Here is a 26,924-nt window from a genome sequence, read left to right on the forward strand (position 1 = left end):
TTGAAATGTTTATCGTCAAACTGTTTCGCTAAGCAAGAGACATAGATAAATACAGGGAATTGACCAACCTTCCAAACTTATCCTTATTAACTTACATTACTACCTGTTCAATAAACATCTATAATTTCAATTCGCAGCTAATCATAGGCAACTTCGGTCTATCGTACGAGCAAAGTAAGACTCAGTTTGCGATCTGGGCGATTCTAGCAGCGCCGCTACTCATGAGCGTAGACCTGCGTACCATCAGGCCCGAGTACAAAGCCATTCTGCAGAACAGAAAGATTATAGAAGTTGACCAGGACCCACTTGGAATCCAAGGCAGGAGGATATACAAGGTAAACCAATTCCCAAGTATATTTGCCTTATTTGTGAAAGTGCTGACATTTTGGATTGCTTGATCGAACAAATGCAACAGTTTGTATGGACCATATGGCTTGGATATGATGATGATGTTATGAGTACTACTGACTTTCTTTGTTCTTGATTATTTTATTCTGTTCTTTATATGACGTTTGAAATATGGTGTCATCTATCATGTATTCTTGCTGAATGTTTATCGAATATTTATCTCAATTCTTGTTCATAACATTTCCCCAGCATCGCGGTATCGAGATCTGGTCTCGGCCGATCGTGCCTATCCAGGGTCAGCATTACTCTTACGCGGTGGCTTTCCTCAACCGTCGGACTGACGGGACGCCCTCCGACGTCGCCGTCACTCTGCGCGAGCTCGGCCTCAACAACCCAGCGGGATACAGGCTCGAGGTAAGACATATATTTATGGACCTGTCTTAGAGGTTAACGAAAATTTGATCTACCCATCAGCACGGTAATATTATAAGTGAGCAAGAATTTGACCAAAAATCTCTTCACCAAATCACTAGTTAATAAAGATATTGTTGCAGTTACGCAGACTATTAATCATAATTGTTGCTGCCCGAGTCATGAATATGAATTTATTTCAATGTAATTCTGTCACCAGGACTTGTACGAGGACGTGGACTACGGCGTGCTGTCCCCGCAGACCAAGATCAAAGTGAAGGTGAACCCATCAGGTAATCAACGATTATTTTTGATCGAGCAACAACCCTAAGCAAATATCTAAAAAAATATGCTAAGAGAATACAACGTTCACTGTAAAAAAATGTTGCAGTAGAAATTCTCACGTCTTTTTTTCTAACGCGCCTGAATATTTTATAACTTCAAATTCGATTATAAATTTATGTAAATTTGCTATATTATTTTTGCAGGTGTTGTGATACTTCGTGCGGACGCCCAACCCTCGTTTGCATACAACGCCATCCCATCTCGGACGACCTACTCGCCGCTAAACGATATTTTTAGACTGACTAAGAAATAAAGTCCAGTTGCGGACACGCGTAATACAAGTTCGAGTCAAAATCGTAAAGATTTACAAGTACAATCCAATAATATATCCATCTATTACTGAAAATACTTTCACTTTTACGCTGTAAATATTTAAATACAATGATAGACCGTTTAGAACTCTTTTCTATGAACGAAATTTTTAAACTTTTTGAAAGAAATAGTCGCTTTTGACCTTAAAAAATATAAAATAAATAGCTATTTAAAATTTAATTAAATCATAAATTTTTAAAAACTACAGGTCTATTTTATGAATTTAAATATTTATTTTGTAAATTATCAACCGATCTATTAATTCTACAATCGGGAGCTATGTTGAGAGACGGACGATCACAATATTTTGCATCATTTCCTTAAATTATATTAAAACTATTTTGTATTCCCGCCGATTTATTATTAAGAGCGTAATTGACAACCTCCTTAGTAGAAATATCTTTATCGTGGTAAAAAATATTTGATAATCTGTACCGTAAAATTAATCACTATTGTAACTTATTTAAATGAAATAAGATCACTTTTTTATAAGTTTATGTGGTTGTCCATCGTCTTATATATAATTACCCGAAACTTTCAAAACAAATCGTTAAAAAGGTAACTGTCCTGTTCTCTCAACCTTGCCTTTAGGTTACAATTTATTTATGCAATACTTTATTCTCATTAGTGTGATAGACAGATACATACTGTTTCAAATCAAAACCTAAACTATGTAAAAAATACTACCCTTACTTATTAAACTAAATTTAATATACTCCAAATTCATGAAAACAAACACACAGATTCGCTGTACCTTACAATTTTTATTATATAAAAAATTCCAATGAAAATGTTAAATGTATCAGAATTTTTCTATATTATAATAAGTGAGGTTTTTGAGTTTAATTCTTCTTCTAGCTTTACAGCTTTGTGGGCCTTGACTTGGTGCAGCAACTTTTTCCACCTCCGTCTATCTCTGGCCACGGACTTCCAGTTTGCTATGCCTATGTTTTGAGTTTACTAGTTAAGGATTTAATTTGAAACAGAGTATAGATAGCTTTTTGTAAAGATCGTGTAGAATTATTTTTGCCATTACTTATATCTAGGCTAAGGATGTACATTGTAGTTGTGTGTAATTATAAGTTTTTTTGTAGAGAACACAATAAATAACTTTATTCTAAAAAAAAAAACTGTTTATTATACAAAAGTTAAATATACATATTATTAAGTTATTGAGCAAATAATCTGATATATTTTGTTAGGTGTTAATATTATTGAAAACTAAACTACTCGTTAGTTCAGAGTCGAGGGCAGGCGGTTTGAAGCTTGCAGCAGTTGTTACTTGATGTTCTTCTTCAATAACATCTCTGTAACAAGATAAATTCAAATAACAAAGAATCCAACATCTATATAAAAGCTAGAGTGCCAAAATCGTGCCAAATAGAAATCAGTAATAGTGCATACATGCTGAAAAAATAAAAATCGATACGAAAGACCCAAAAGAAAAAAAGAACCACATAAACACTTTTCAAAGAGCACTTAATGTCTTGAAAAGTAAGAATAGTAATTAAAAAGCGACACAGAATCTAAGATAAGAAATTTAGATAATATTTTGTACAGGAAGAACTTAAATCCCTGGAATGATTTCTGCACCACCAAGAATAAAATCCCTTAACACGTAGAGAGATAAAAGTAGACAAAAAAATGATAATGTCCACTCAAAAGAACACCAATAAAGAAAAAAGATCAACACCAATAGAAACAAGTTGGAATAACTAAACAGCAGTATAAGGAATAAGAAGATTTATCACAATCCATCTATTATAAGACTTAATAATTAATACAAACCAACCAGACCGCAAGCGCAGCCATCTTTGCCCCGAATATTCCTCCTAGTGATTAGATACGCCTATAGACAAGATTTGCAATTATTTATTTGGTTATTATCAAACATGAAATTAACAACAAATTTTTATTTATGGTAAATTTATATACAAACAAATACATACCTTTTGAACAGTCTATAATGTTTAAAGATACTCTTCTTGATTGTTTTCTTACTTTTTTTATCATCGACATTTTCATAATCGATACGAGGAATCTTAACAAATATAAATTCTTTCTGATCTTCCGTTTCAGCGGAATTATCACTTCGGGGATTCGGATTAAAATAAATAGGTCTACCAATAAGATTTGTTTTGTGACCGTTATAACTCTGTGTATTTATATGTTTAGTATTTTTAGGTAGGAATAATTTAATTTCAGCTGTATCTATCGGTGATACATCAGTATTTATTTCAATATCATCACCGAAATCATTATTTTTTATATAATTCTGGACTAAATCACGTTGTTTTAACATTTCGTTATGATGACATGCATTTCTTCTTATTATAAATTTCTCACTTTGCGGTACAGATGTGTATCCTTTAAATTGTACAATAGCACGTCTATTACTTGCACGTCTTAGATGTATTTCTCTTACCACTTTATTAGTCGACTCATAAGGTAGAGTTCGGAATTTCTTCGTTGGATAAATATCGAAATGTGCGTCTCTACTTTTAACTTTACGACCTAATAAAGATACAACTCTTTTCTCTGTCGTAGTTGTTTCAGGTTCTTTGGCAAAGAAATATGAATTGTATTTTAATAAACCAGGATCTCTTTGTATTTTGAAGTCTATTATTTTAGGCCTAGTTGCTCTTATTCCATCCGTCGATGTCATCGACTCACTCAGAGACATCACAATTAATATCTGAAAATTAATATGTGTTAAATAATAAGTAACATTTATTCTAAAGGGCTCGGAGTCTACCCTTAACTTAGGGTAGGCTCTGAGCCTCTCGGTGGAGACGTATAGTGAGCTGATGATGATGAATTAGTAACATAACTTATTTTTAATGAATAAACTTATTTTTATTTCCACATTTGTATCTTTATAGTTTCTTAATTTCAAAGTCGATTATTAAAAAGGCTTTTTGCGATGAGTTAACTTGAATTTGCGAAAGACTACATTTTAATTTCGAAGAAGCATTAAAACATCGTTATACTAACGGATATTATATTATTATATTTTATCTATCTAATATATTTTTATAAAGTTCAAGTACAAAGACAAACATCAAAGATTAAATAAGAAATTAATCTCTACTGAAACTTATAAACAATGGATAAGAACAAAAGAAATGTAAGACAATATAAAAATAAAACGTAGACGCATTATAATACAGATTACAAAATAAACAAAAAGTTAAAAACTTTAAACACAGCAACGTTTTAAAAAATGAGAAAATAATAACCGTAGAAATTTACTACTTAAGTTTCGTTAGCAAAATTAGAAATTGAAAATCGAATAAAAATCGAAGGAAAAAAAAGAAACTTCTAAACATAAATCAATGCTTGGAACGCTAACCAGCGAAAAGTAAACTACTAAATATAAAATATTCAAGTTAACTGTAGGTTATTAGAATTTCAAGAAACTAAATATTATTCACTCGTTTTTATTGAGCTTTCATCTAACATACTTTATCATGTCCCGGCGTTTGCTTTTTATCACTTTCACATATCAATAACAATTGTACAACGCGACAAAATATTGCTACTTTTTCATACATCGTTATAAATTTAACCAAAATAAATTCTAAATTTGAATTAAATATTTAAAAATTATTTATAATAAAAATTAATCTTAAACACAACTTTCACTTGTGCACGCCGCAAAGTAAATGAAACTATAATTTATAATACTGAATAAATAAATTTTAATAAATTATAAATTTGATTGGAATAAGTGAAAAAAAATGGAATTGACAACATCACTCACCAATAGCAGATTCATTTCTGATATCACATTTGTACAATGAGGCAACAAGCAATAACAAAATGATGTCCTTGTGCGACGTTTAGTTTATAAATGTTGGGAGAAGACAATCCATCCGTCTATAACTAAATCATAACACGTGATTCACTAATGTACATAATTATGTAATTAACTATAATACCGTAGATTTATGTATAAGTAGTTACGCAATGGATTATATCATTGAACATTACGCGAACGCATTGATCTTATCAGTGAAATTTCATTACCAAAACATTTGTATAAAAGTCATTAAACTCTGTGACAAAGAAAGAAATGAAAATAAGGAAAAGGTACCAATAATTGATAGTTTTGGATAGATAACTAGTAATTTCATATCTTATAACTATTAAGTTTATTCAGAGAGGTGGTCTGGCTGGAGTGAATCCTGGCACAGACCTCCTCCACAGTCCTCATAAGCAAAATACCCTCTAGTCAAAAAGTTGCGGCAATCAAGGCTTTACCACTAACTATCTAGAAGAACTAACACTGGAAGAATATGAAGGAAATTTCAAATTCGCCACTATAGTATCGATTATTATACTTGTACGTTTACCTCATGTGCTTTTTTCGACCATGGAAATCCACAGTAAGAGATTCTTTTCTTTACTGGGTCAAATAAACATTAAAATTTAATAAATAATCACAAAATCCTTAGAAGAATATTTAAGTATTATAATTATATATGAACGTACTCACAAGACCGTAATCTAGACACTTACTAGAAAAGACTATAAGTACACACTAATATTTCTCACGACACATCGAACACTTTATCCACGACCTGACATAAACAAATCTATGTCGTAGTATTTGCAAACAGGTGCCTGAACAAGTTATATTTACTAAAGATTAACTACAACTTAAGTGGAACTTAACCGTAAAATAAAGTTATTTAAGCTTTAAGACGGTGTTATCTAACTACAACGTAAAAAAACATCGTCCAATTTTATCTTAATCAATTAATTTGATTGTTTTTATAAAGCATAAAGTTATGATGGACAAGGGCTAGTGTGATATCGAATTAAAAATACCAAAGGAAAACTTTTTCGGTATACAACAGAATGAAAGCTTTTTTAGTCCTTCAATATTTATTTCACCGGACTCTATTATTCATGAGTAAAAATTACGACTTGAATTACAATAAACATATGAACCAACACCTATTGTTTTATGATTTTTGATTTGCCAAAAACTCTGATATTATTTGATAATCAAAAGCATTAAGTGCTAGTTTCCTTTGTCTACAATAACCGAAACAAGCAAGCCGCACAATATATTTATTTAAAAATGTTTATATTCCTCTCGTAAACAACGCTTTTCTACCTTTAGTTTAAGAACGACAATATCTATTATCTACATGTTTATGTAAGTAAAAGATAAATAATAAATACAGGATAAATAATATAGTATATAGAAATTAATTGATGTGTAATAACATCGCTGTTTCCGCGTGGGGTCATGAGGCCGAGTCCATTTGAAGAGGCGATAATAATGTCACTCACTGGGTACATTCACCCGAAAACAAATACAATGGAGTTACTAGAAACTTTAAAAACCACTAGCTCACGTCCGTGACTCCGTCCGCAATGTATTAAAAAAACTTAATTAGTAGCTCATGTTTTCTTCCAGACTAAGTTCTACATCTGTGCTAAATTGCATCGAGATCCATACAGCCGTTGTGAAGATACCTTCAAACAAACAAACATACACCCATCCATCTATACACCCATCCATCTATACATCCAAACATTTGCATTATATTTAATATTATAAGTAAGAAGTAAGATTCCTTTATTTACCTACATCGTATTTACTGATATTTATAGAAAAGTAGTTCGAATTATATTCATTCATTGATGCAATGGACTTAGGAATTGTCGAAGAAAAGAGAAATGTTTATTCGTAAACTGGATACCAAAATTACTTCAGTGACCAAAGTTTAAGTCATCATCAGCTCACTATAGTCCCTACTGTGGGATTCGGAGCCTACCCTGAGTTAGGTGTGACTAGGCCATAGTCAACCACGCTGACCCAGTGCGTGTTGACTTCACACGTATTTAAATTTCTTCACAGATATGTGCTGGTTGCATTACGCTGTTTTTCTTCACACTAATAACATCAAATAATTAAATGATGTATAATTAAAAGTCAATTAAACTTACGTTTAATAATGTAATCTGTTGAATGGTTTTGCAAAGTTTAATTAATTTACTTATTTGGTTCATAAGAAATATTCTTGAAAATTAAAATTAGTTTTCGCAAAATCTTAATTATTATTTCAATAATTAACAAAATGTTATGATAGAGTTTAATATAAATATCACAGATTCACTCGCTTATAATTTCCCACGTGAAAGTACATAATGAAGCTACGACTTTAACGAAACTAAAACAATAATACTTACGCCTGCATTCAATATCTTCTAAACTGTTTGAAATTCTAATATTTTCTTGAGCCATAGTCCAGCATAATGTTGACTATAGATCCTACAGTCTTCAAATATCAAGTTAAAAGACCACTCACTTCAAATTTTGGTAGATGACGTACAGTTTGTCGAAAATCATCAATAGTACAACAAAACGTATACCCTTCGGATGATAAATCTGGATGCCACGTGAGCCAAGAGAAATTATTATTTCCTCGGCATAAATCTGGACAGAAGAACAAATTCTGTGCCTCCTGTCTTGTATAATGAGGATTATTTATACCTACGAAGGCTATTCCACGCTTACTAATCGGTTCATACACAACTTTGTAATAATATTTCGGAACAGGAATTACTGGATTATTATTCACATCAGTATGAAGATATACATCGACTGCTGTTCCATGTTGATTGACAAGTTGTGATACACCAAAAGTGCCAGTGTAAATGATAGTGTTATACCCAACATTATGAATATGATTCCTCAAGTCTACTTCCAGTGTATTCCAGTTGCCACCGTTAAAACCGACCCACTGTGGAGCACAATTCACGTAATGAAATGTTGCCCGTTCCCCGAATGCTAAAGCGAAATCAGTTTTAGCAGCAAGATGCCCTCTTGATAGGAATTCAGTTTTATTCAGGTAAGTATTGACTCTATCACCAACAAGTTGGGCAACAGCGCTCTTCTGTCCCGCTGGTGAGAACAACGAATTAACCGAAACATATCCGTACACATTGTTATCAATGAAAAATGGTCTTTCGACTCTTGTTTGATATAATGCGTTGTAAGGTTTTTGCGTGTATTTGGAATATATAGCGTTCAATTCAACTTCATTGAAACAAGACTCGTAAACTGGATAGAAAACATTATCAATTTTGTAGCCAACTTCGTATATTATGTTTTCATCATAGCAGGTTCGATTTGTGCGATCACTGACGTAGGACGGTGGACTAGTGCATTTGAATTCACTGAATCTTGATGGAGAGTTCAACCATTCATCGTTTCCAAAGACATCATCGTTGATGCAATTAATTGTTGCTGTATTTCGTCCTTGGGTCGTATGTGAATTGCGAATACTGCCTTGATCGATACAACTTAAAGTTATGGTCTCCCCGTACTGTAAAATTATGTTCCCGTCATTATCAGTGGGTTCTAAGAGTTGTCCATTTCTTAATATCACAGGTAACGGTTGGCCGAAATGTACCCTAGTGTTTAATATACACCGTTGATTTTTTGGTGCATTTATTGCACAAAGTATTGCTAAGAACAGACGCTGTAGTATCATAATTTTGTGTCTTTAATTCATGATTATTTAAATAAAATACTTGGTAATTTTGTTAAGGCCGAATAGATGTTGACAGTTATGACAGGATTTGTTGTTTATTGACTTTAATAGTTTTAAAATACGTAAGCCTAAGATTGATTCGTAAAGCCATGGGTCAAGTCAGGTATAAAAAAGCAAAAAGCAATTGAACCCAATCCGGTAATAATAACGAAGTAACAGCCCGAGCCAAGACTCCTAAGAGAGCTCTAGAGTCTTGTTACTCGTAAACGAGGTTCAGGCTAAGCGACATGCGCCCAGGCACCTCAAGCCCAGTGATGCTGTAAATGCCTCTTCAAGGCAAACAGTGATCACTCAGTCAAAAAAAAAGCAATTGAAATATTAAGTCTTGTTAGCTAATTAGCTAGCTAGTTATTTAGTTATATATTAATTTGATCGTATTACCCAGCATCATATTTCATAAATAGTGGAAGTGAATGTTTAATTTAGTTCACAATTTTTTAATCTAAAATTAATCACGACTACAACAAACAAGTCTAAATATACAGACAATGATGCTGAATATAAATCTTATTTGACCTAGAACTGGGAAAAAAACGCAATTTGGTTCGTTTATTACATTAATTCATTGTAAGAAAACATTCGCCATTTTTTCATGTTTAGTAACAAATGTCACGTATTGGTGTTCATTTAAAACAGTCTTTTTATCAATGTTTTAGTTCAAATATGATATTTCAAATGTCAAGTTACTAATACTTTGCTTTTTTCCTAACAAATAGTTAATAGTTTATAATTATTATAAAACGATAGTAAGTTAATATAATTTAGTATAACAGTTAATATCGGCCACTAGTATTAATTAAGTAATTGTTAATATATGGTCCCCCAAACAATCTATTTGATAAATAATATAGTTTTTATATGAAATAATTTTAAAAGATTTAACATTGTTCAATTGATGATTATTTTTAGGTTATTTTAACATTAGCTCAACGTCTACCTAATTATAATCTGTACTAATTGTTAAAAGTCAATAAATAATAACAATGAACATATTAAGATGTTTATGTTTGTACATACCAAGCGCCCACCGGATTTTGAGAACACATAAATAAAACTTTCATTCCCGAAACTACACTCACAAGTAACGCACGCGCCGCGCCAACAAAATAGCGCCAAACAACTGACATTTTTGTCATGAACTCATGAGTAGATTATTTATTAGTGGCCAGTAACAATTATAAAACAGTTGTCATTTATAATACTGGCAGCATGGCACGGAACTTGGTGAGTATTTTTTATTGCATTTATAACGAACCTTTTTGTTCACTTTTATTATTTTATTCTCCTTACACTACTATCGAAGACAAAACTTATTGATTACCCTCTTAATTTTCTTAATTAATAATGTAGGTTGGTTAAATTTAATTTTGGACTTTGATATCTGGAACCATTGATCATTTTTGTAGATTTTTCTTTTTTCTTAATTGTGACTGAGGTTATTTATTCAAACGTAGAAAAAGTTTTAATCTATCTATTTTAATGTCCTTAAATTAGGCATTACGTGTGACCCTTTTTAGTAAAAAATGTTAACGAATTAAAAAGTTAAAGTAAACTTGCTTAATATATTGTTGTTTTAAAAGTGTATCAATAAAAAAGTAAATGAAGCGTTGGACAATATCCGACGGGTATTAGTCATGTCCTTCAATTTAATTTAATTTTGTCGACGATAAGTCGTGTGTCAGTTTTAGGCTTAAATTAACTTTAGTGGGACACACGCGTTTGTTACGAATTACATTGAAGAACAAAAATTGATCTTCATTCCGCATACAAAAAAACAATTAAATACTATCTTTTTTGCTGTAAAATGGTAACGGTTAGAAACTTGTGAAGATCATTGTGGCAAACAAAGAACGTTTACAAATTCACATTCTTTAAAAAAAAAATCCGTTGCCTTGTCCTTTTCGCTCAATTTGTACCATAAACAGGTAGATTCTTTTTTCTAACAATACCATTCAAAGCCTATTTCAATCTTTCTTCTTGTTACTTTCAAGACGATCTAAATAAAAACTATAGGGTATTTTTTGTCAAACCATTAATATACAACAAGCTTATTTTTTGTGTATGCATATATTCCTATTTATTACACAAGTAGTACATGGAATAATATCAAATACAGACTGTCATTATTCAACATAACCTCAATTACAACGACCTTTGACATAATTTTGACATAAACAAGCATACAACTCTAGAACGTTCCAGACTACATCTATCTATTAATTATTTGTAATACAGTAAATATATTTATATTAACGCAATTTATTTCAAGTAATGCTAAGAAATATTACGCTGCAATTTTTAGGTGACTACATTGTTTTTTATTCGAGTGTAACTAATTGGAATTTCTATGTATTGTAATTTGCGTCGACCTAGGTCGTAAGTTCCATTCCCGATATTCTATTATTGCCTTGAAACATATTCTAGCAAAGGCTTTGAAATTACCTATATAGAATTCACAAGAAACTAGGTTTGGTCCGCGACTCCGTCCTCGCGGTATTAAAAAAGAAACTTAATTAGTAGCCTATATGTTCTTCCAGACTATCATCTACATCTATGAAAAATTTCATCAAGATCAGTTCAGCCGTTTTGGAGATACCTTCAAACAAACAAACATCCATCCAAACATTCGTAATATTAGTAAGATGACTTCCAGTAATAATTAATAAAAAAAAAACACTTAACATTTCGTTTCCAAGTAATGTATAGTTAATGTATATTTAAAGATCGTTAAGTTTTATCTATTTTAACAACTTCCGAGACACGATTTAAAATAGGACATGAAAGAGTAAAAGTAGCATCACATTCTTTCTTTATCTGGCTACTTGGACGCAAACGGATAAAATCCCAGCATATATTTGTATGTAACTAAATAAATACTTTATATTAACTGTCGCCTGCGACTCCGTCCGTGCGGATCTAAAATAAAACTTAATAAATAGTCTATATGTTCTTCCAGACTATGTTCAGACAGACAGACATCTCTTCGTCTTCTATTATATGTTTTAGACATATGAATCACATAATCTTTGACAAAATTGAGATAAAAACGTCGCAATTCACTTTTACTCGATTACATTTGATTGGCACGTCGGTAATAGCAGTACTCTACTACTCTACGTGCCAACTCAAGCATTACTAGATTTTAACTTTTTTAATTATTAATATATTTTTTTTTTTCAGTGGCTCCTGGTGCTTTCCGTCTGCATCCTCAACCAACAAATCAACAGTTTTGTCCTCCAGCCGGCTGAAAGACGTACAGAATCTATCGAAGAACATAATATCAAGGAAGAAATACTAAATAATGAAGAGAAAATATCAAATCTCACAAGACAAATATCTGATGATTACAAAAAATATAGTTATTTAATTACCACGTATTTATAGTGACCATGTGATAGTAGAAATAAAAAACAAAACAGCCAAAACGACCAAAATTTAACTCATTTCGATGTAAAAAACGCTTCCAAAGATAAACTAGAAATCTAAAAAGGTCAATTATTACTATCATTTTTTGCCCTTTTATTGATTTATTTTATTACTTAACTAATATATTGAAAAAAATCAATATTTCGTACACATAATATATTTGCAGAGCTGTAACGAAAAACCAATTTTTTAAATTACGTCTGTCTGTATGGCTGTCCCTAAGTCTACGTTTGTTCCGAGTAATCTCCGTAACACGTCTGCGAAGGTAGCTGTTGCGGGCGTATTATACACTAGTTTTTTGCGCTGACAAAGTCGCGGAAGATTGCTACTCTTTGACATTTTATTTCTAAAAGAAAAATGTGACCTAAAGGTCTATGTTACCAGGTCATAAAATTAAAAAAAAAGAATAATGTACAATACGATTTCATCAAATAAAAATATTTTATTACAACATTTTAACACACTCCTATCATCTTAGACATGATGTCTTGTCTGGACGTGACAATGTTTGACTTTTAATGATTACATTTTTTTTTTAATTTCAATGAACAATCACGCATTGTATTGAAGGAATATTTTCTTATAAATGAATTTTTATTAGTTTTTCTATTGTTTCTATTATAATAAGTATAATTTCTTCTTTTTGAAAAGGACATGTTTTTTCCAAACTAGCATACGTTCTTTAATCAGAATATTTTTTATTCTACACAGCGATACGATAGTTTTTCAAAAAGTTTACCAATGTATTTTTATAAACGATGAATAAAATAATGTTATACGCGCTTTTTATACATTCTTGTAGTTGTGTACTTTATAAATGTATACTAAAAATATAATTCCTATAAAGTATATTGTATTATATAGAAGTATTATATTATTCCTAAACGTATAAATAATAAGAATATAACCGATGGAGCGTCGGTGGCTCAGTGGTCAAGCACTTGACTTGCAATCTGCAGGTCCTGGGTTCGAATCCCGCCATGTACCAATGTATTTTTCCATTTCCGATTTACATATGTACATTTATCCAACGTTACGGTAAAGGAAAACATCGTGATGCAACCTGCACATATCTGAGAAGAAATTCAAAGATATGTGTGAAGTCAACTAACCCGCACTTGGCCAGCGTGGTTGACTATGACCTAACCACCCTTAACTTAGGGTAGGCTCCGAGCCCCTCGGTGGGGACATATAGTGAGCTGATGATGATGATATAGTCACAATAATTGTTTGTACAAATAAAAACCAAAACATACATAGTAAATAACTATTAGATGTAACAATTGATGTGTGTTGCCATTAAATAATTAGAATAAGAAATAAAAATATTTTTTAAAGATTCGTTCTTTTTTTATAAAACTTAAAAATTTTAAGCCATTCAAATCTCATTGTGTCCTAACACTTTTATGTTTTATTGCAAACAACAAAACTCAATATCTAGTTTAGTTTAGTTTTATTTTTTTATAGCAGAAGGTTGCCAACGAGCAACGGGAACACCGAGGTGTTCAACGACGCCCATGGACATCAGCAATACCAGAGGAACCGCAGATGTGTTGCCAGCCTTTGATGTAATTGGCTTGAATAATTCACTATTAAATCTATACTAATATTATAAAGCGGAAGAGTTTGTTTAAATGCGCCAATCTCAGGAATTACTTTTTTTGTTGGATAGTCCATTTATAGAGGAAGGCTATATAACATTACGCTGCGACCAATAGGAGCGAAACGTCAGTGAGAAATGTTGCAAAAACGGGGAAAATTTTTCGTTAGTCCCTCTAAAATTCGAGATTGGCTGAACGGATTTATCTTATCTTGGTCTTGAAATGTTCTTGGTGGACTAGGGAAGGTTTAAAAGGTGAGAAAAATTCGGGAACAAACTTTTTTTTTTCATTTCACGCGAACGGAGTCGCAGGCGAGAGCCAGTAATTACTAAATCAGTATTTATATGTAATTACGTAATTGATATTAATCAAGTATCAAGAAAAAATTATAATTATGTTAATTGTAGGAGGTGATAATTAAGCATTTTGACAATTTTGTAATCATTTCGAATTATTGTGCAGACGATAAAGAGACATTACAATGAACAATTTTACTGTAAGTTGATAATATTGTGTTTGAATACATCAAATCAACCAAGTTATTTAGATATTTTTTTGAGGTTATATTTATTTCATGTGTCAAATATAACTAACAAATTCTCTTTTGCAGTTTGTCTTATTTATATACGTTGCGATACAACTATCGTTCTTAGAAGCTTGTAAAAAACCGTTAAATAGTTTGAATGACGAAGGATTTCGAAGTATCAATAGAGATATACAAGTTCAGAATTACGCTGATATTATAACGAACGCAATATTTGCACATGCAATAAGAAAATTCTCTTACATAATATCGGTACCGAAATCGCTAGGAATGGCAGCGATTATTAATTTTTTACAACTAATTGCTGGATTTTTATCATTTATTTTGGATAACAATTACATGGCGTATATATTGCCTAATTTATGGGGCATAATTACTGGTGCTATCAGGTGAGTTTTTTTTTAATAATTAACAGTAGCAGAGTCCACTAACCATCAATATATCCAAATGACACAACTCGACCGATGAAATACTACAAATTAACAGAAGACTGGGATAATACTCGATATTATGCGTATTATTCGATGAACAATGTCGTTCGTTCATTGAATTAGTTCTCTTCCCATTTTTGCTGAATTTAAAAAGGAAAGAACAAGAAGAAAGATTTTATCATGGTTATGGCCATTTTCAGTATAAAGTCTTCGGTCTATAGTCGTAGATTTATACTGTCACTAACTGCCCATGATACGTCCGCGTTGAATTAAAAGAAAAACTGAATAAATAGCCTATGTATTTGTCCCGACTTTATTATAAATGTGTGTTAAATTTCATCGAAATCCGATGAGCATTTCCGAACGTCTTCAAACAAACATCCATCCATCTAAAATTACACATTTATATTTTTCAGATCACTCAACAGCGCAAGATGACGAAATATAAGTCAAGAAGTTAAATTGTAAATAAATTAGGTCATTTGGAGATAGCTTACAACATTGATAGACGGATTTAAAAACGCCCAAGTTCTCAATCGGACTAGGACATCTACAAATGGATTAAGAGTTTGTGTCACGGTATACACATAAAAATCTACTTATTTTATGATAAATAAATTATATAAATTGTTGTTTAATTATTAGTTACTTTTTACGTTTGGAGGACGTTTATTTCCGTCTATACCATTGCTTATCGAAGCCGGACAACAAAGTTGCAGTCAACAAAACTAAATTTGAATAAATATATATTAAATACTGAAAAAAGCTGTTACAGTTTTTGTCCTGTATTTTATTCTCAAATATTTTTGGATTGTTGAGTTTTCGAGACTATCTTACAGCCAATTTCCACTGCTAAAAACATATCAAAACCAAAAAAAGCTGTTTAGGTTAGGTTAGTTTGTTGAAACTAATGATTTTGCATGCTTAGTAATTGGAATTATAGGTATTAGAGACAAATAAAACTAATTTTTATCTTCCCCTTTAAAGAAATTACTCATGTATTTTACTCTTTGTTCTTCATACTTTTTTTAATAAGAATGGTTACGAATTTATAATTAGTAAAAAATGCAAAGCTAATAAATATCTTGCTATTTTATTGATATTTTGAATAATTCCATTTTTAAAGTTTGAAACATTTTTTTTCTTTTTTTATAGTTGCACACATGTGCTAATTTTTTTGTTTTACAATTTTTTTAATAGCGTTGCATTTTTTTAAACTTACGATACATCAGACAAAACATTACTTTTTAAAGAGGTTAAAGATAAAGGCATTGTTAAATAAGCCACCAAAATGCTTAAAAAGTGACCAATATATAAAAAATCTCTCGCTGTTAATGCTGATTAAATGGCCTTTCAGATTAAGTATTTCGATGAAAAATAATGAACAAATATCCATAAAAAAATGGAACGTACAAGACCACAATACAGATTATACACATCTGTCATCGGCCCTTCGTCTAGTTGAAGGCAAAGGTTCTTTGTATCTCTGCATAGATCGCCAATTAGCTTTTGATGTTGCACTAAATTCGTCCATATATTCAGTTCTACCGGGGAATTCCCCGAACCATATTCTCATTGTCTTTGGTGCGACACCGGTGTGTACTGGACTAGGCGGCTCTATGGTCGGTCTGACGGTTGGAGGCGGCTCGGAAAAGTGGGTTGGATCTTTGTAGCATCTGAGCATGCCTAATCTATGACTCTCCATAGGGATAGGCGCGTTGGACTGTGTTGCAGCCATTACTTTTGTGTATTCCGCGACTGGAAAGGCTGGATAGAAACATATAACCATTAAAAAAAAAGAATATCCATTGTAAATCATTACAAAAAGATTGGTTATAACTTTAACTCGAAATTCATATGGAATTACTGTCTGAAATATTATGGTTTTAAAGCTTACATCTTTTTTTGTATGTTGCTTGATACATTGTCTCCATTTTGCTGTCCAGGTCATCGCAAGGATGGTCCAATATATCATTGGTCACGCTCACCATCTACAGTTTAACAGTTCGACAAAATATTTTTACATTTCCAAATTTAACAATTACGCAAACATTGAAGAATTTGTTTACAATTCGCAGATTATTTGGCAACTGCTTTGAAAACATCAAATAAATTTAAAAGGGAGCTATTTGGCGTTACTTATAATCTTACTAATTTTACTAATATTATAAATGCCAATGTTTACATGGATGAATGGATCTTTGAAGGTATCTCCGGAACGACTTCATGAATCTGGCTGAAATTTGGCATAGATATAGAACATAGCCTGAAAAAACACATAGGCTTCTCCTTAAGGTTTTTTTTAATTCCACGCGGACGGAGTCGCGGGCTACAGATAGTAATATTATAACTTATAAAGTAAAGTATTAATTTACAAGAAATTTAGACGCGCGTTTTTGCACATTTTTTTATATTTCCATGATGTGATTCACGTTTAAATCTGTAGATAGTTTTTACAAACCTGCTGCCTTAGTTGTTCATAGTCATGACATAGCTTCTGTTCTTTGTCCAGTAATTGTTTGTACTGCTCAACTCGAGGCGAGTACGAATGTGCGTCGCAGTGGCAATATGGCGCCACTGGCGCCGGTCGTGTCCTCGGCGGGGCATTTGGAGTTGGAGGCTCACATGGTCTAAAAATATATTATTTTTATTAATTTCAATGAAAATGTTGCTAGTTTAGCAGTTATTACATGCAAAGTTGGTCACTTAAAATAAGCGAAGTTAACATAGACTTAAATTAATAAGTACCTATTATAATTAAAACTATTTAACTAAAACTTATAGTACTGAAAAGTTTATCAATATATTATAATAAAAGAACTTTATAGTTTTTATTATTGTCATGTGAAATACTAACTTTCCTATTATAGGTTTCGGAAATGGCCAGTTAAAATCAGCACTTGTAGTGGAGTTGAAAGAATCCATTGCTAATCTAAAAATAAATCGAAATCTTAATAAGTTATTTAAAATGATACCAAAGAATTAAAAAAATAAAATACACTACTTACAATATTTATGATATCACTTTAATATTTTTGAGATTTATTATTACTACTTTTGCAATTTGACACCCTACATAATTTAGAACTGCTTTTGAAGCCAAAAATTTGATCTGTAACAAAATTTCTTCAAAGAGAGAAGATAAAAACATTTTGAAGTTTTGAATTTTTGTCGTTTGTTTTGATTTCTGTTAAAATTTCGTTTCAGTCAGTCAGTACTTGCGTAATATTGTTATATTACCTGTACGAAAAATACCTTGTTACGTTTTTTTTTAATAAAAATAAAAAAAAAACTTGTGTAAGCGATTTTTACAAAGTGCATAAACCGCTTATAAATATGAGATATTTCTACAATTAATTCTGTAATTTATTACATTCTTCAATTTCTAAGGTAAGGTCCCATTGTAAGGTAATCATTTTATAAGTTGTAGAAAATTACTATCTTAAATTATTCAATAATTCTATCACTGTATCTATTTAAATCAAAGAAAATATTTTTATATTTATTTTACGTTTAAAAACTGCACGAGGAATTAAAAAGTTTATGAACGTATGATTGTAATGGCAACACTGGCATGTTTTGCTGTCATCAAATCAGTCATCAAATCAGCTGTGTATCACACACTGGGAACATGTAACACAACAAATGTGCGTATTTAAATTATCGGTGTGAAAATGTCCACTGAGACAATTGATAAAAAAACAACTAAATGTTTATGATAAATTCACGTTGGAAGAGACATGGCGCGTCGGAGAAGCAGCGGTATCACGAGCCTGGGGTTTAGCCAGGACCAAGGTTTGAGTTACTTCCTAGTTCGACAACCCGCGTTCTTTGTTCTCGTGTTGTTAGTGTTGTATATTATTCATGATTTTGATGACCTAAGCGTCTGTATCGATGGATATCAAAGTAAGTGAAGGATGCGTGTAGAATTCTTTGGCGTTTAAATTTCAACCCGCCACGCTTTTCGATCGTCACGACTCCACGTGTTGTTTATATATTTAGGTGCACTGCACACCCACGCAATGTTTTCGTTCACTCTGCCATCTAGCTTGCTATTGTTTGCATGCTTTCTCTCTTGGATATTTAACGCTATTGTTATTGTTTATTAAATACGCAATAAAATTACAGCGCCATTATGCAGTTTATATTAAATTTACAAAGAAATATATATTACTGACCATAAGAAATTTAATTAATTTTAATGCTATTTCAATTAAATTGTGAAAGTAATTTTCTATATTAGTTAAAAGTGAATGTTTATCAAAATATATTTTAATTTTATTTTGAACTAAAATTCTAAATACTAATATTCTTCCTCAAAGTTATATGTTTAAAGACAGACAAACTTCTAAATTTCATAATTACTAACAATGTTTTTACATTTTTCAGTGTATCACCATGTTTATATGACCCTAGGTACTAACTACTATTTTTAATTCTATTAAAAGTTTATAGTTTTATAGGAATTATAACATTAATGATTGTCAAGTTTATTAAAAAAATAATACACATTGTCATAATGAATATGAATTCAATTTTAAGACAAAGTAATCATTAAATCAAAAATTAATTACCTTTATCTTAATATTCACTAAAAGTTAATAATCTAAGATTAATCAATTGTTAAGGTAACTTTCCACCAAAACACTTGTACAAAAGCATTGCTTTCTCTGTTTTTTACAAATAGAATAAGAGAGATAAGTATATGTTTTTGTTTAAATCAGTTTGGTAATGCAAACTCACGGTTACATAGATTCACCAGATTTATCTTTAATTATATGATACATTTAGTTTCACATATTTTTATCATTGTAATTAAAAAAAGATGGTCTTTTCCGACATTCAACATTCCCTTTTCTGTGCTCTTGATTTCTTGATACATAAACAATATCTTACACTTATTCTATAATAGCTGTCGACCAAAACTCCGTCAGTGTGGAATAAAAAAATTTTTAGTAGCCTATGCGTTCTTCCAGAATATGTTCTATATGTATGCCAGATTTCTTTGAGATCTGTTCAGTTGTTCTGGCGCTACCTTCAAACAAATATCCATCCATCCGTCTAAACATTTGCATTTATAATATTAACTAGCTGTCGCCCGCGACTCAGTCCGAGCGGGATTAAAAATAGATGTTGGCCGATTCACAGACCTACTCAATATGCTCACAAAATTTCATGAGAATCGGTCAAGCCGTTTCGAAGGTGTATGGGAACGAAAATTGTGACACGAGAATTTTATATATAAGATAAGATGTCATTGATTGCATTGTATTTATCTTCTTTTCTAATACATTTTTCTTTATTTACTTCAACACTGAAAGTCTGGATATGCCTTTATATGCATCAACCAATCGCCTCCATTCCAGAGGCGATTGGCTCCATGACATTTCTCAAGGCAGTTGTGATTTGTGTCCCAATATAATTGGTAGGAATAGTGCTTAGGTGGTCAACCTTATTATCTTTTACATATTTATCTAATTTGTTTGACGTTTGTCTTATACAGGCTGCTTCACTTGCTGCCTAACATCCGGCCTACGCGTTTACAATGTGGACCCACTTGTTGAGAAGGCACATTACAGTAAGTATAGTAATTTTTTTTTGCTTCCTACTCATGATTACTTATACAGTGTAATTATAACAGTTATAGTATGCTACGACAAGCTTTAGAACTGTAGTCAAATATCTGAGGGTCTAGTATATTCATCATCAGCTCACTACACGTCCTCACTGAGGGGCTCGGAGCCTACCCTAAGTTACGGGTGACTAGGCCATAGTATATTATCTAGTATATAATCTAAATCTATATTTAATTACATATATGTTAAGAATCTGTATAAACTTTAGGCAATAGATAAGAGAAGGTGCTGTCTCCTGAAACACAGTATTTACTAGTTCAGGAGACAGAGCCCACAAAATTTTTGTGAAAATGTTTTTTTGCTCAATAAAGAATTTTTTTTTTTAATATTGGTTAGAACATTTTCGTAACGTCATCGACATTTGTATAAAATATGTAGCACCCTGTATGATATACTGTGTTTGAAAGCACTAATCTGAAGAACTACCAATTGTATTTGATTGAGACTTTTTGCGTTTCATAGTTCAATTATTTAGCAAGGTTATAGGGAATATAATCACGCTATGACTGTTAGGAGCCGAGCAGGATTAAAATAAAGTTGCAACAAGTAAGATATGAAAGTATTTACATGATTTTTTTATATAATTTAGTGTTGTATAATATTTTGGATTGTATCGTATATGTAAGGTGAACGTCCCTTTTCTCGTTCGATAAAATACTTATTGCTTTTACCCCGTTACGGTACAGAGATACGGTTATTGGTAAAAAGTTTTAAAAATAAAGTTTATTAGAGCATGCTAATGCATATGTCTTGTATTGCTTGAAAAAAAAACAATTTCATACGTGACATAGGGGATCGACCTTTGTTTACAAGCGCTCAGGTGAATGCCCGCTATGTCTCGCCGCTCTCTTTAACACTTAATACTAAGTTGAAATACTTAATCGTAACTTAACTTTCTGTTCGCCGCAACTTTAGAAGTTTTAATTAACTTTTTATATATCAATTATGCAACTTGCAATATAACGATCTAATCTACACTCGAATTTAAAATCCAATGACCCTATGTTTGGATGACTAAGTGGTCAACAACATTGGCCCAGTACGTTTACATCTTTAAAAATCTTCTCCGATATATTCAGGTTCATAAAGATGTCTCACCGTTATAGCGTTGAAGGTAAATTTGAGTCTAAAATCCAAACAAAAGGTTTCGAAGTCGGAGCTATATATTACAAGTTAGGTGCTCAACCACTGCGCCACCGATGCTCTATTATAGATATTTGTATCAGGCAAAGAGGAGCTCGGCGAGGTGTCACTCTGCGAGATGGTGTTCCGCACGAACTGGCTGCTAGTGGTGCGCGCGCGCCGGCCCTGCTGCCTGTTGCTGCTTGACGACCAGCGCCGCGCGTTTAGCGCAGAAGTCACCTTCAAATCTCCCATACGAGCGCTTAGGGCGAGAAAAGACAAGTAAGTAAACATCAAAAAATGATATTCCAGACTTGTGTAACTACGAGTACAATCTAAGAGTTAGTAGCCTAATCGTTAAAGGTACGGTCACATGGTCGAGGGTTTAAATCCCGCCTAACTCACTGTCCCATTATGTACTTCGGAACGGTTTATAGTAAAGATAGGTCTTAATTTAAATATACTATATAATATATAAGGCAGATATGGACAAAGTAAACGTCGCTACAATTCGATAAGATTGTTATGACCTTAACCGACTGACACGGAATTACAAAAGGAAGCTATTGTTTCATGAATTTGCTTATATCGATTTTGAATGCACGTTGCATTTAGATTTAACTGTTGTATTATCATCAAGACAAAGACAATTTGATGTATTGCAGCCATTTTTGTACTTTATCAAATTGTTAATCACCGAGCATCTTTATTATTGAATACGCGATTGCTTTTAAATTACAGCCTTTCATTCGTTCCGATTTAAACGCGCCTTTTGATGTTACTTGACAATTAATTCTATCTATATTATTACTTCGAATCCACACTACCGCTATGCTATGCTATCATCAACGCCCAAAGGGCGATAATCAACATGGCACAAAATATTTCATCTTGTAGCCAGTCCATTTATAGAAGATTGTACCGATTCTATGCGTCGCACCGACCATAGAGGTGAATTCTATTTTTTGGATACAAAGCCGTTGTTTTAGCTTCTATAAGGATGCGAAGACACATTGGGACGATTGTTGTTCTGTGGTTTGGTTTCTGTGGTGGACTTTTTTCATTTACCTTAATGGAAAATACTCTAAAAAGTGCAGACAATTAATATAAAAAAAAATTGTACTGAAATTCAAACATTTTTTAAAACGGTCAGCGGGCTTGAAAATAAAATTGTTAGATTTAATTACTTTAATACATATTAAACGATTTATTCAAAAGGATTTGTAATTTAAATCACACATTTACTTTACAAACTCATTAAAAGTCATTCGGTGTTTTTAACTAACCTACGTCTACAAATTTATATCAAATTATACAAAAACTAATTTTATTACTAACGAATTAAAGCACATTTTACTTTACCCTATTTTAGTGAATAAATAAAAATAAATCGAATACGTAATACAAGTTTGCTTTCCAAGGTTTATTTTTCATTAAATAAAATCACTGCGAATTTGATTATCATATTAATAGTTTCTAACACTAAAATTCTTGTAGAAAACATATCGTCATCCCTGTCATTATCTTTGATAAAACAGAGATAACAATATGTTTTTACGGGGTTTTTGGTCTCAGAGACCAACGACAATTCTTTCTTTTATATTCTATTCAAATAAGAAGTAGATATCTAGTTTTAAATTATTAAATTGCGTATATCTATTCAAATAGCGATAAGTCGGTAACGTATAACGTAGGGTAAATAATATGCGCGTTATTTCTATCGCGTTACTAATATTGATAAGACATCCTTGTATTAAAACCTTGGGAGATGTGAAATTATATAACAAACTCTATATTGCACATCTGTTTGTAATGTTTATTACTATTTAATATATTTATTGACTTAAAAACTAATGAATGGATTTTAATTTTTATTACTAAAACTAAATTCTCACCTGAAAAAAGTAATCTATCTGTAAACTAGTTAACAATCCGATCGCATTGATTCCTTTAATATAGGTAGGTACTACGTGATTTCAATCCTAATTTTAAAATCATTTGTAGTCTAAATCCAAAATAAGACGCGGTAAAAAACTTCCTCAACTCAACCGTAAGTTTCCTTAGCGTAGTGTTTTAATTTATCTTCCAAATTGTGTTAACAACAAGGCGGCGGCCGGCCGTAAAATGCCAAAAAATAAAAGTTTTTTAAACCTAGTGCCGCAGACCTTACGTGAATAGAATAAAGCTGAAGAGACTATGATGAGGGAAGATTTACATACAAATTGAATTATTTTTAGAGTGGCAGTAGTTCTGTCGTGTAGCGTGCAAGTGTTGTCGTTGCCGAGCCTGCAGCGCGTGGCTCTACTGCGCACGCCGCCCGCCGCGCCCGCAGCTCGCCCGCTCTGCGCGCTGGCCAGCGATCCCAACGCGCTGCAGATACTCGCCGCGCCCGCGCACCGCAAAGGCTCACTTCAACTACTAGTAATATTATATATATTTTAAAGTTATAAAGTCATTTTTGCAATCTCGAAGCATATTTATGTGTAGCTATCTAATGCGGATATTAAGTAAAGACGTAGATGTATTGATCGAAAAGTATGGAATTATTCTCTGTGCACAGAAAATACAGACAAATTCACGATTGCCTTGTTATATATCTACAAAACGGTCACCTAACATATGTTTTATATATGTTTAAAAAGCACGTTTAGTCTAACACGGTAACGTAGAGAGAAAAAGAGAGGGAGATAGACAGAAGTTCCCATCCTGTATCCTTCTCTTGTCAAAGACCATAACTAATTTGATACCTTACAATTAGATGAACTAAGTGCGAATTTTTCTCCTATAAAAACTTTACGTCATGTTGTATTGTAGGACGTGTCTCGCGCAGTGAAGGGCGCGCAGTCAAGCTCGCCAGCAGTAGTGAGCTGCCACCAGTCAGAGGTGGCCTGCCTGAGCGTGGCGGCGAGCGGCTGCCGGCTGGCCACCGCCTCACGCCGCGGCACCATCATCCGCCTCTGGGACACCACCACAAAGCAAATGCTGCACGAACTGAGACGCGGCTCCGATTACGCGGATGTTTACTGGTGAAACTCTTTACACATCTTAATCTATCTCGTAAAATATTTGTTTGAAATACGCGCAGCCATATCCAAGCTCATAATTTCAAAGTAATCTAATAGATTATGACTTCCATATTATACTAAAACTGTATAGCTTCAATGACCATATGATAGATGGATGTTTGAAGGTATCTTCGGAACGACTGAAAGGATCTCGCTAAAATTTGACAGAGATATAGAAAATAGCCCGGAATAACACATAGGCTACTGATTAAGTTTTATTAATTCCACGCGGACGTAGTAGATGACAGCTATATTTACGTATAAAACAGCAAATTATCATGTTAAATGAATTGTTTTTATGTTTTTCAGTATAAGTTTCAACGGGGATGCGTCGCTGGTGTGCTGCGTGTCGGACAAGGGCACGCTGCACGTGTGGGCGACGCGCGGCTCCGCTCGACATCTGTGCTGCGCCGCCGCGCCCCCGCACCGCGCGCTCTGCGCACTCAGCGACGACCGCACCGCCGTCGGTCAGTATATACACCTGCACATAGCCTAACACATACACAAAACCTTACATGTGCACATAACATATGCACATAACCTAACATGTGCACATAACCTAACACATGCACATGAAACTTTACTTGTATCTTATAAATAGTTACTTAGCAAATTGCAGTAAATATATAAATTCTTTTGTCTATTTCAGTGATATGTGAAGACGGAACTTTTCATAAGTTCACGTTTTCAGCTGAAGGTAACTGCCATCGAAACGATTTTGAATATTTTTTGCAGGTAAGTTTAAGTTATTATTTTTTTAATGATATATTAAGCAGTTCTAGAGATATATTGATTATAATAAAGGTAAATTTTTAATTTAAGAATATTTTAAAATTTCAGGTTGGCGACGATGATGAGTTCCTGCATTGATATTAACGTAAATTACTTAAAGTTTGGACTAAGAAATGTTATCGCGTAAGCTATGATTTGACAAATTTGCAAGTCAACATAAAGCCTCGTTTGATGAAACTTTTTTACTATCGTGCTAAATGTGTGATATAATCTGTGGTATTTTGCTACTGCGCAAAAATGTTGCCATTGATAAATAAGGATTAAAGATGTGCAGGGTCAAAAAATAATTTTTAATAAAATTTTAAAACGAATGCGAAAATCTCTAAATAATTAAGAAAGTATTTATTGTCTGTTTACGAAAAATGCACAATATTATTAACGATTTTAAAATTAATTATTCTAAAAATGTAATTAAATTAAAATAGTCACTCAAAAAATTATTTAAATGTTGCCACATTTTTTAAACACCTACATCAATGTAATATCGATTTTCTTCTTTTAAATATAAATTGTATACACCATCTTTACTTAACCCACTAAAAAAAATCTCTTTTCCATAATTAGTAGACTTAACACGTCCACTGCCGACTAGCAGGCTTCTTTATTTTAAAAAAAAGGCGACACGGAACGTGTTAATTGAAAATCCCTTTGAGTAGTAGCAAAATCCACAATATCTTATTATTTTTGCACGTGAAATGGCTTTATAACACTTTTAAATCGTAGTTAATATAAAAATACCACATAATATCTGAATCTAAGTTAATTTTAAAATACATTTTATATTCCAAGATATATACAAGGTTTGATAAGTTAAAGATAATTCTGCAATTGTTTTGTCAATGTTTCGGTTTAGTATTCTATTTCATAAAATAGTTATTATTGATTAATTTTAGTTAGATTTAAAATGTATAGAGCTGATTTTTTTGGTAACATGTGACAGTTTATTTACATAATAAAGTATATAATGTAATTGAAATTTAAAATAATATAACGAGCAATACTGAATAATATATACCATATTAAAAAAAATCAGAACCACGTACGCTTTACGATCTCAATTAGTAACTAAACTCAAAAAACTCAGTAACAAATTCTCTCAAATAGTAACCAAACTCAAATATCTTAGTAATTCCATTTTTAAATATAAACTGTCAGTTTTAGCCAAAACATATAAAAATATTGTTTCCTCACATTTCATTATAAAAATGACAGAGATGGTAACATGTAGCAACAGTACGATTTAAATAACATTCTATGAACAATATTGTAAAATCTCGGTGTTCAAAATAAATATCAAACTATTCGAATGTTCTACAA

The 26,924-nt window shown here is 32.2% G+C and overlaps 5 protein-coding genes across 10 annotated transcripts in view; 3 read left to right on the forward strand and 2 right to left on the reverse strand.

Annotated features, from left to right (window-relative positions):
• Positions 1-2,545, forward strand: part of LOC106120756 (alpha-N-acetylgalactosaminidase) — a 38,685-nt gene extending 36,140 nt beyond the window's left edge. The window contains 4 exon segments of the mRNA NM_001311996.1: positions 138-335; positions 598-762; positions 980-1,052; positions 1,248-2,545. Of these exon segments, the coding sequence (NP_001298925.1) occupies positions 138-335; positions 598-762; positions 980-1,052; positions 1,248-1,357 (546 nt within the window). The 3' untranslated portion in view covers positions 1,358-2,545.
• A 50-nt stretch (positions 2,546-2,595) lies between these two features.
• LOC106120757 (uncharacterized) lies at positions 2,596-9,091 on the reverse strand. Of its 6 annotated transcripts, none has more exons than XR_001228031.1 (4): positions 7,624-9,091; positions 3,366-4,111; positions 3,205-3,265; positions 2,596-2,723 (listed from the first exon to the last, which is right to left on the reverse strand). XR_001228031.1 is itself a non-coding variant. In XM_013316181.1 (3 exons), exons 1-3 carry the CDS (start codon positions 5,192-5,194, stop codon positions 2,615-2,617), a joined length of 870 nt encoding a protein of 289 aa, XP_013171635.1. In that variant the 5' UTR covers positions 5,195-5,412; the 3' UTR covers positions 2,596-2,614. The 6 variants fall into 6 exon arrangements, 2 of the variants coding, with proteins under 2 accessions (XP_013171635.1, XP_013171636.1); XR_001228032.1 differs by lacking the exon at positions 7,624-9,091 and adding an exon at positions 5,180-5,413; XR_001228029.1 differs by lacking the exon at positions 3,205-3,265.
• A 5,363-nt stretch (positions 9,092-14,454) lies between these two features.
• LOC106120693 (uncharacterized) lies at positions 14,455-15,560 on the forward strand. The gene is made up of 3 exons (XM_013316063.1): positions 14,455-14,513; positions 14,628-14,950; positions 15,409-15,560. The coding sequence occupies exons 1-3, from the start codon at positions 14,499-14,501 to the stop codon at positions 15,428-15,430; spliced, it is 360 nt and encodes a 119-aa protein (XP_013171517.1). The 5' UTR covers positions 14,455-14,498; the 3' UTR covers positions 15,431-15,560.
• Positions 15,561-16,169: 609 nt separating this feature from the next.
• LOC106120659 (uncharacterized) lies at positions 16,170-18,180 on the reverse strand. The gene is made up of 5 exons (XM_013316026.1): positions 18,001-18,180; positions 17,850-17,924; positions 17,454-17,622; positions 16,890-16,983; positions 16,170-16,759 (listed from the first exon to the last, which is right to left on the reverse strand). The coding sequence occupies exons 2-5, from the start codon at positions 17,915-17,917 to the stop codon at positions 16,422-16,424; spliced, it is 669 nt and encodes a 222-aa protein (XP_013171480.1). The 5' UTR covers positions 17,918-17,924; positions 18,001-18,180; the 3' UTR covers positions 16,170-16,421.
• Positions 18,181-18,587: 407 nt separating this feature from the next.
• On the forward strand, positions 18,588-26,214 carry LOC106120787 (WD repeat domain phosphoinositide-interacting protein 4). The gene is made up of 8 exons (XM_013316217.1): positions 18,588-18,787; positions 20,496-20,570; positions 21,855-22,032; positions 23,988-24,171; positions 24,565-24,776; positions 25,125-25,282; positions 25,465-25,550; positions 25,656-26,214. The coding sequence occupies exons 1-8, from the start codon at positions 18,733-18,735 to the stop codon at positions 25,683-25,685; spliced, it is 978 nt and encodes a 325-aa protein (XP_013171671.1). The 5' UTR covers positions 18,588-18,732; the 3' UTR covers positions 25,686-26,214.
• Positions 26,215-26,924: the final 710 nt, after the last annotated feature.

Source organism: Papilio xuthus, unplaced genomic scaffold (genome assembly GCF_000836235.2).
Source record: "Papilio xuthus unplaced genomic scaffold, Pxut_1.1 DF826949.1, whole genome shotgun sequence".
Classification (NCBI taxonomy): Eukaryota; Metazoa; Arthropoda; class Insecta; order Lepidoptera; family Papilionidae; genus Papilio; species Papilio xuthus.

What these genes read in the sequence shown, in the direction of transcription:
- LOC106120659 (XM_013316026.1), bottom strand. Translation starts at nt 17,917, where the DNA reads ATGGATTCTTTCAACTCCACTACAAGTGCTGATTTTAACTGGCCATTT. An exon ending in CCGAAACCTATAATAGGAAA is followed by an intron (nt 17,623 to 17,849) that starts GTTAGTATTTCA and finishes ATATATTTTTAG; the next exon opens with ACCATGTGAGCCTCCAACTC. An exon ending in AGCAACATACAAAAAAAGAT is followed by an intron (nt 16,760 to 16,889) that starts GTAAGCTTTAAA and finishes GTTTCTATCCAG; the next exon opens with CCTTTCCAGTCGCGGAATAC.
- LOC106120787 (XM_013316217.1), top strand. Translation starts at nt 18,733, where the DNA reads ATGGCGCGTCGGAGAAGCAGCGGTATCACGAGCCTGGGGTTTAGCCAG. An exon ending in GGGGTTTAGCCAGGACCAAG is followed by an intron (nt 18,788 to 20,495) that starts GTTTGAGTTACT and finishes TGTCTTATACAG; the next exon opens with GCTGCTTCACTTGCTGCCTA. An exon ending in AAGGCTCACTTCAACTACTA is followed by an intron (nt 24,172 to 24,564) that starts GTAATATTATAT and finishes GTTGTATTGTAG; the next exon opens with GACGTGTCTCGCGCAGTGAA.
- LOC106120757 (XM_013316181.1), bottom strand. An exon ending in CATTATAGACTGTTCAAAAG is followed by an intron (nt 2,724 to 3,365) that starts GTATGTATTTGT and finishes ATCTTGTTACAG; the next exon opens with AGATGTTATTGAAGAAGAAC.
- LOC106120693 (XM_013316063.1), top strand. An exon ending in ATAATTACTGGTGCTATCAG is followed by an intron (nt 14,951 to 15,408) that starts GTGAGTTTTTTT and finishes TATATTTTTCAG; the next exon opens with ATCACTCAACAGCGCAAGAT.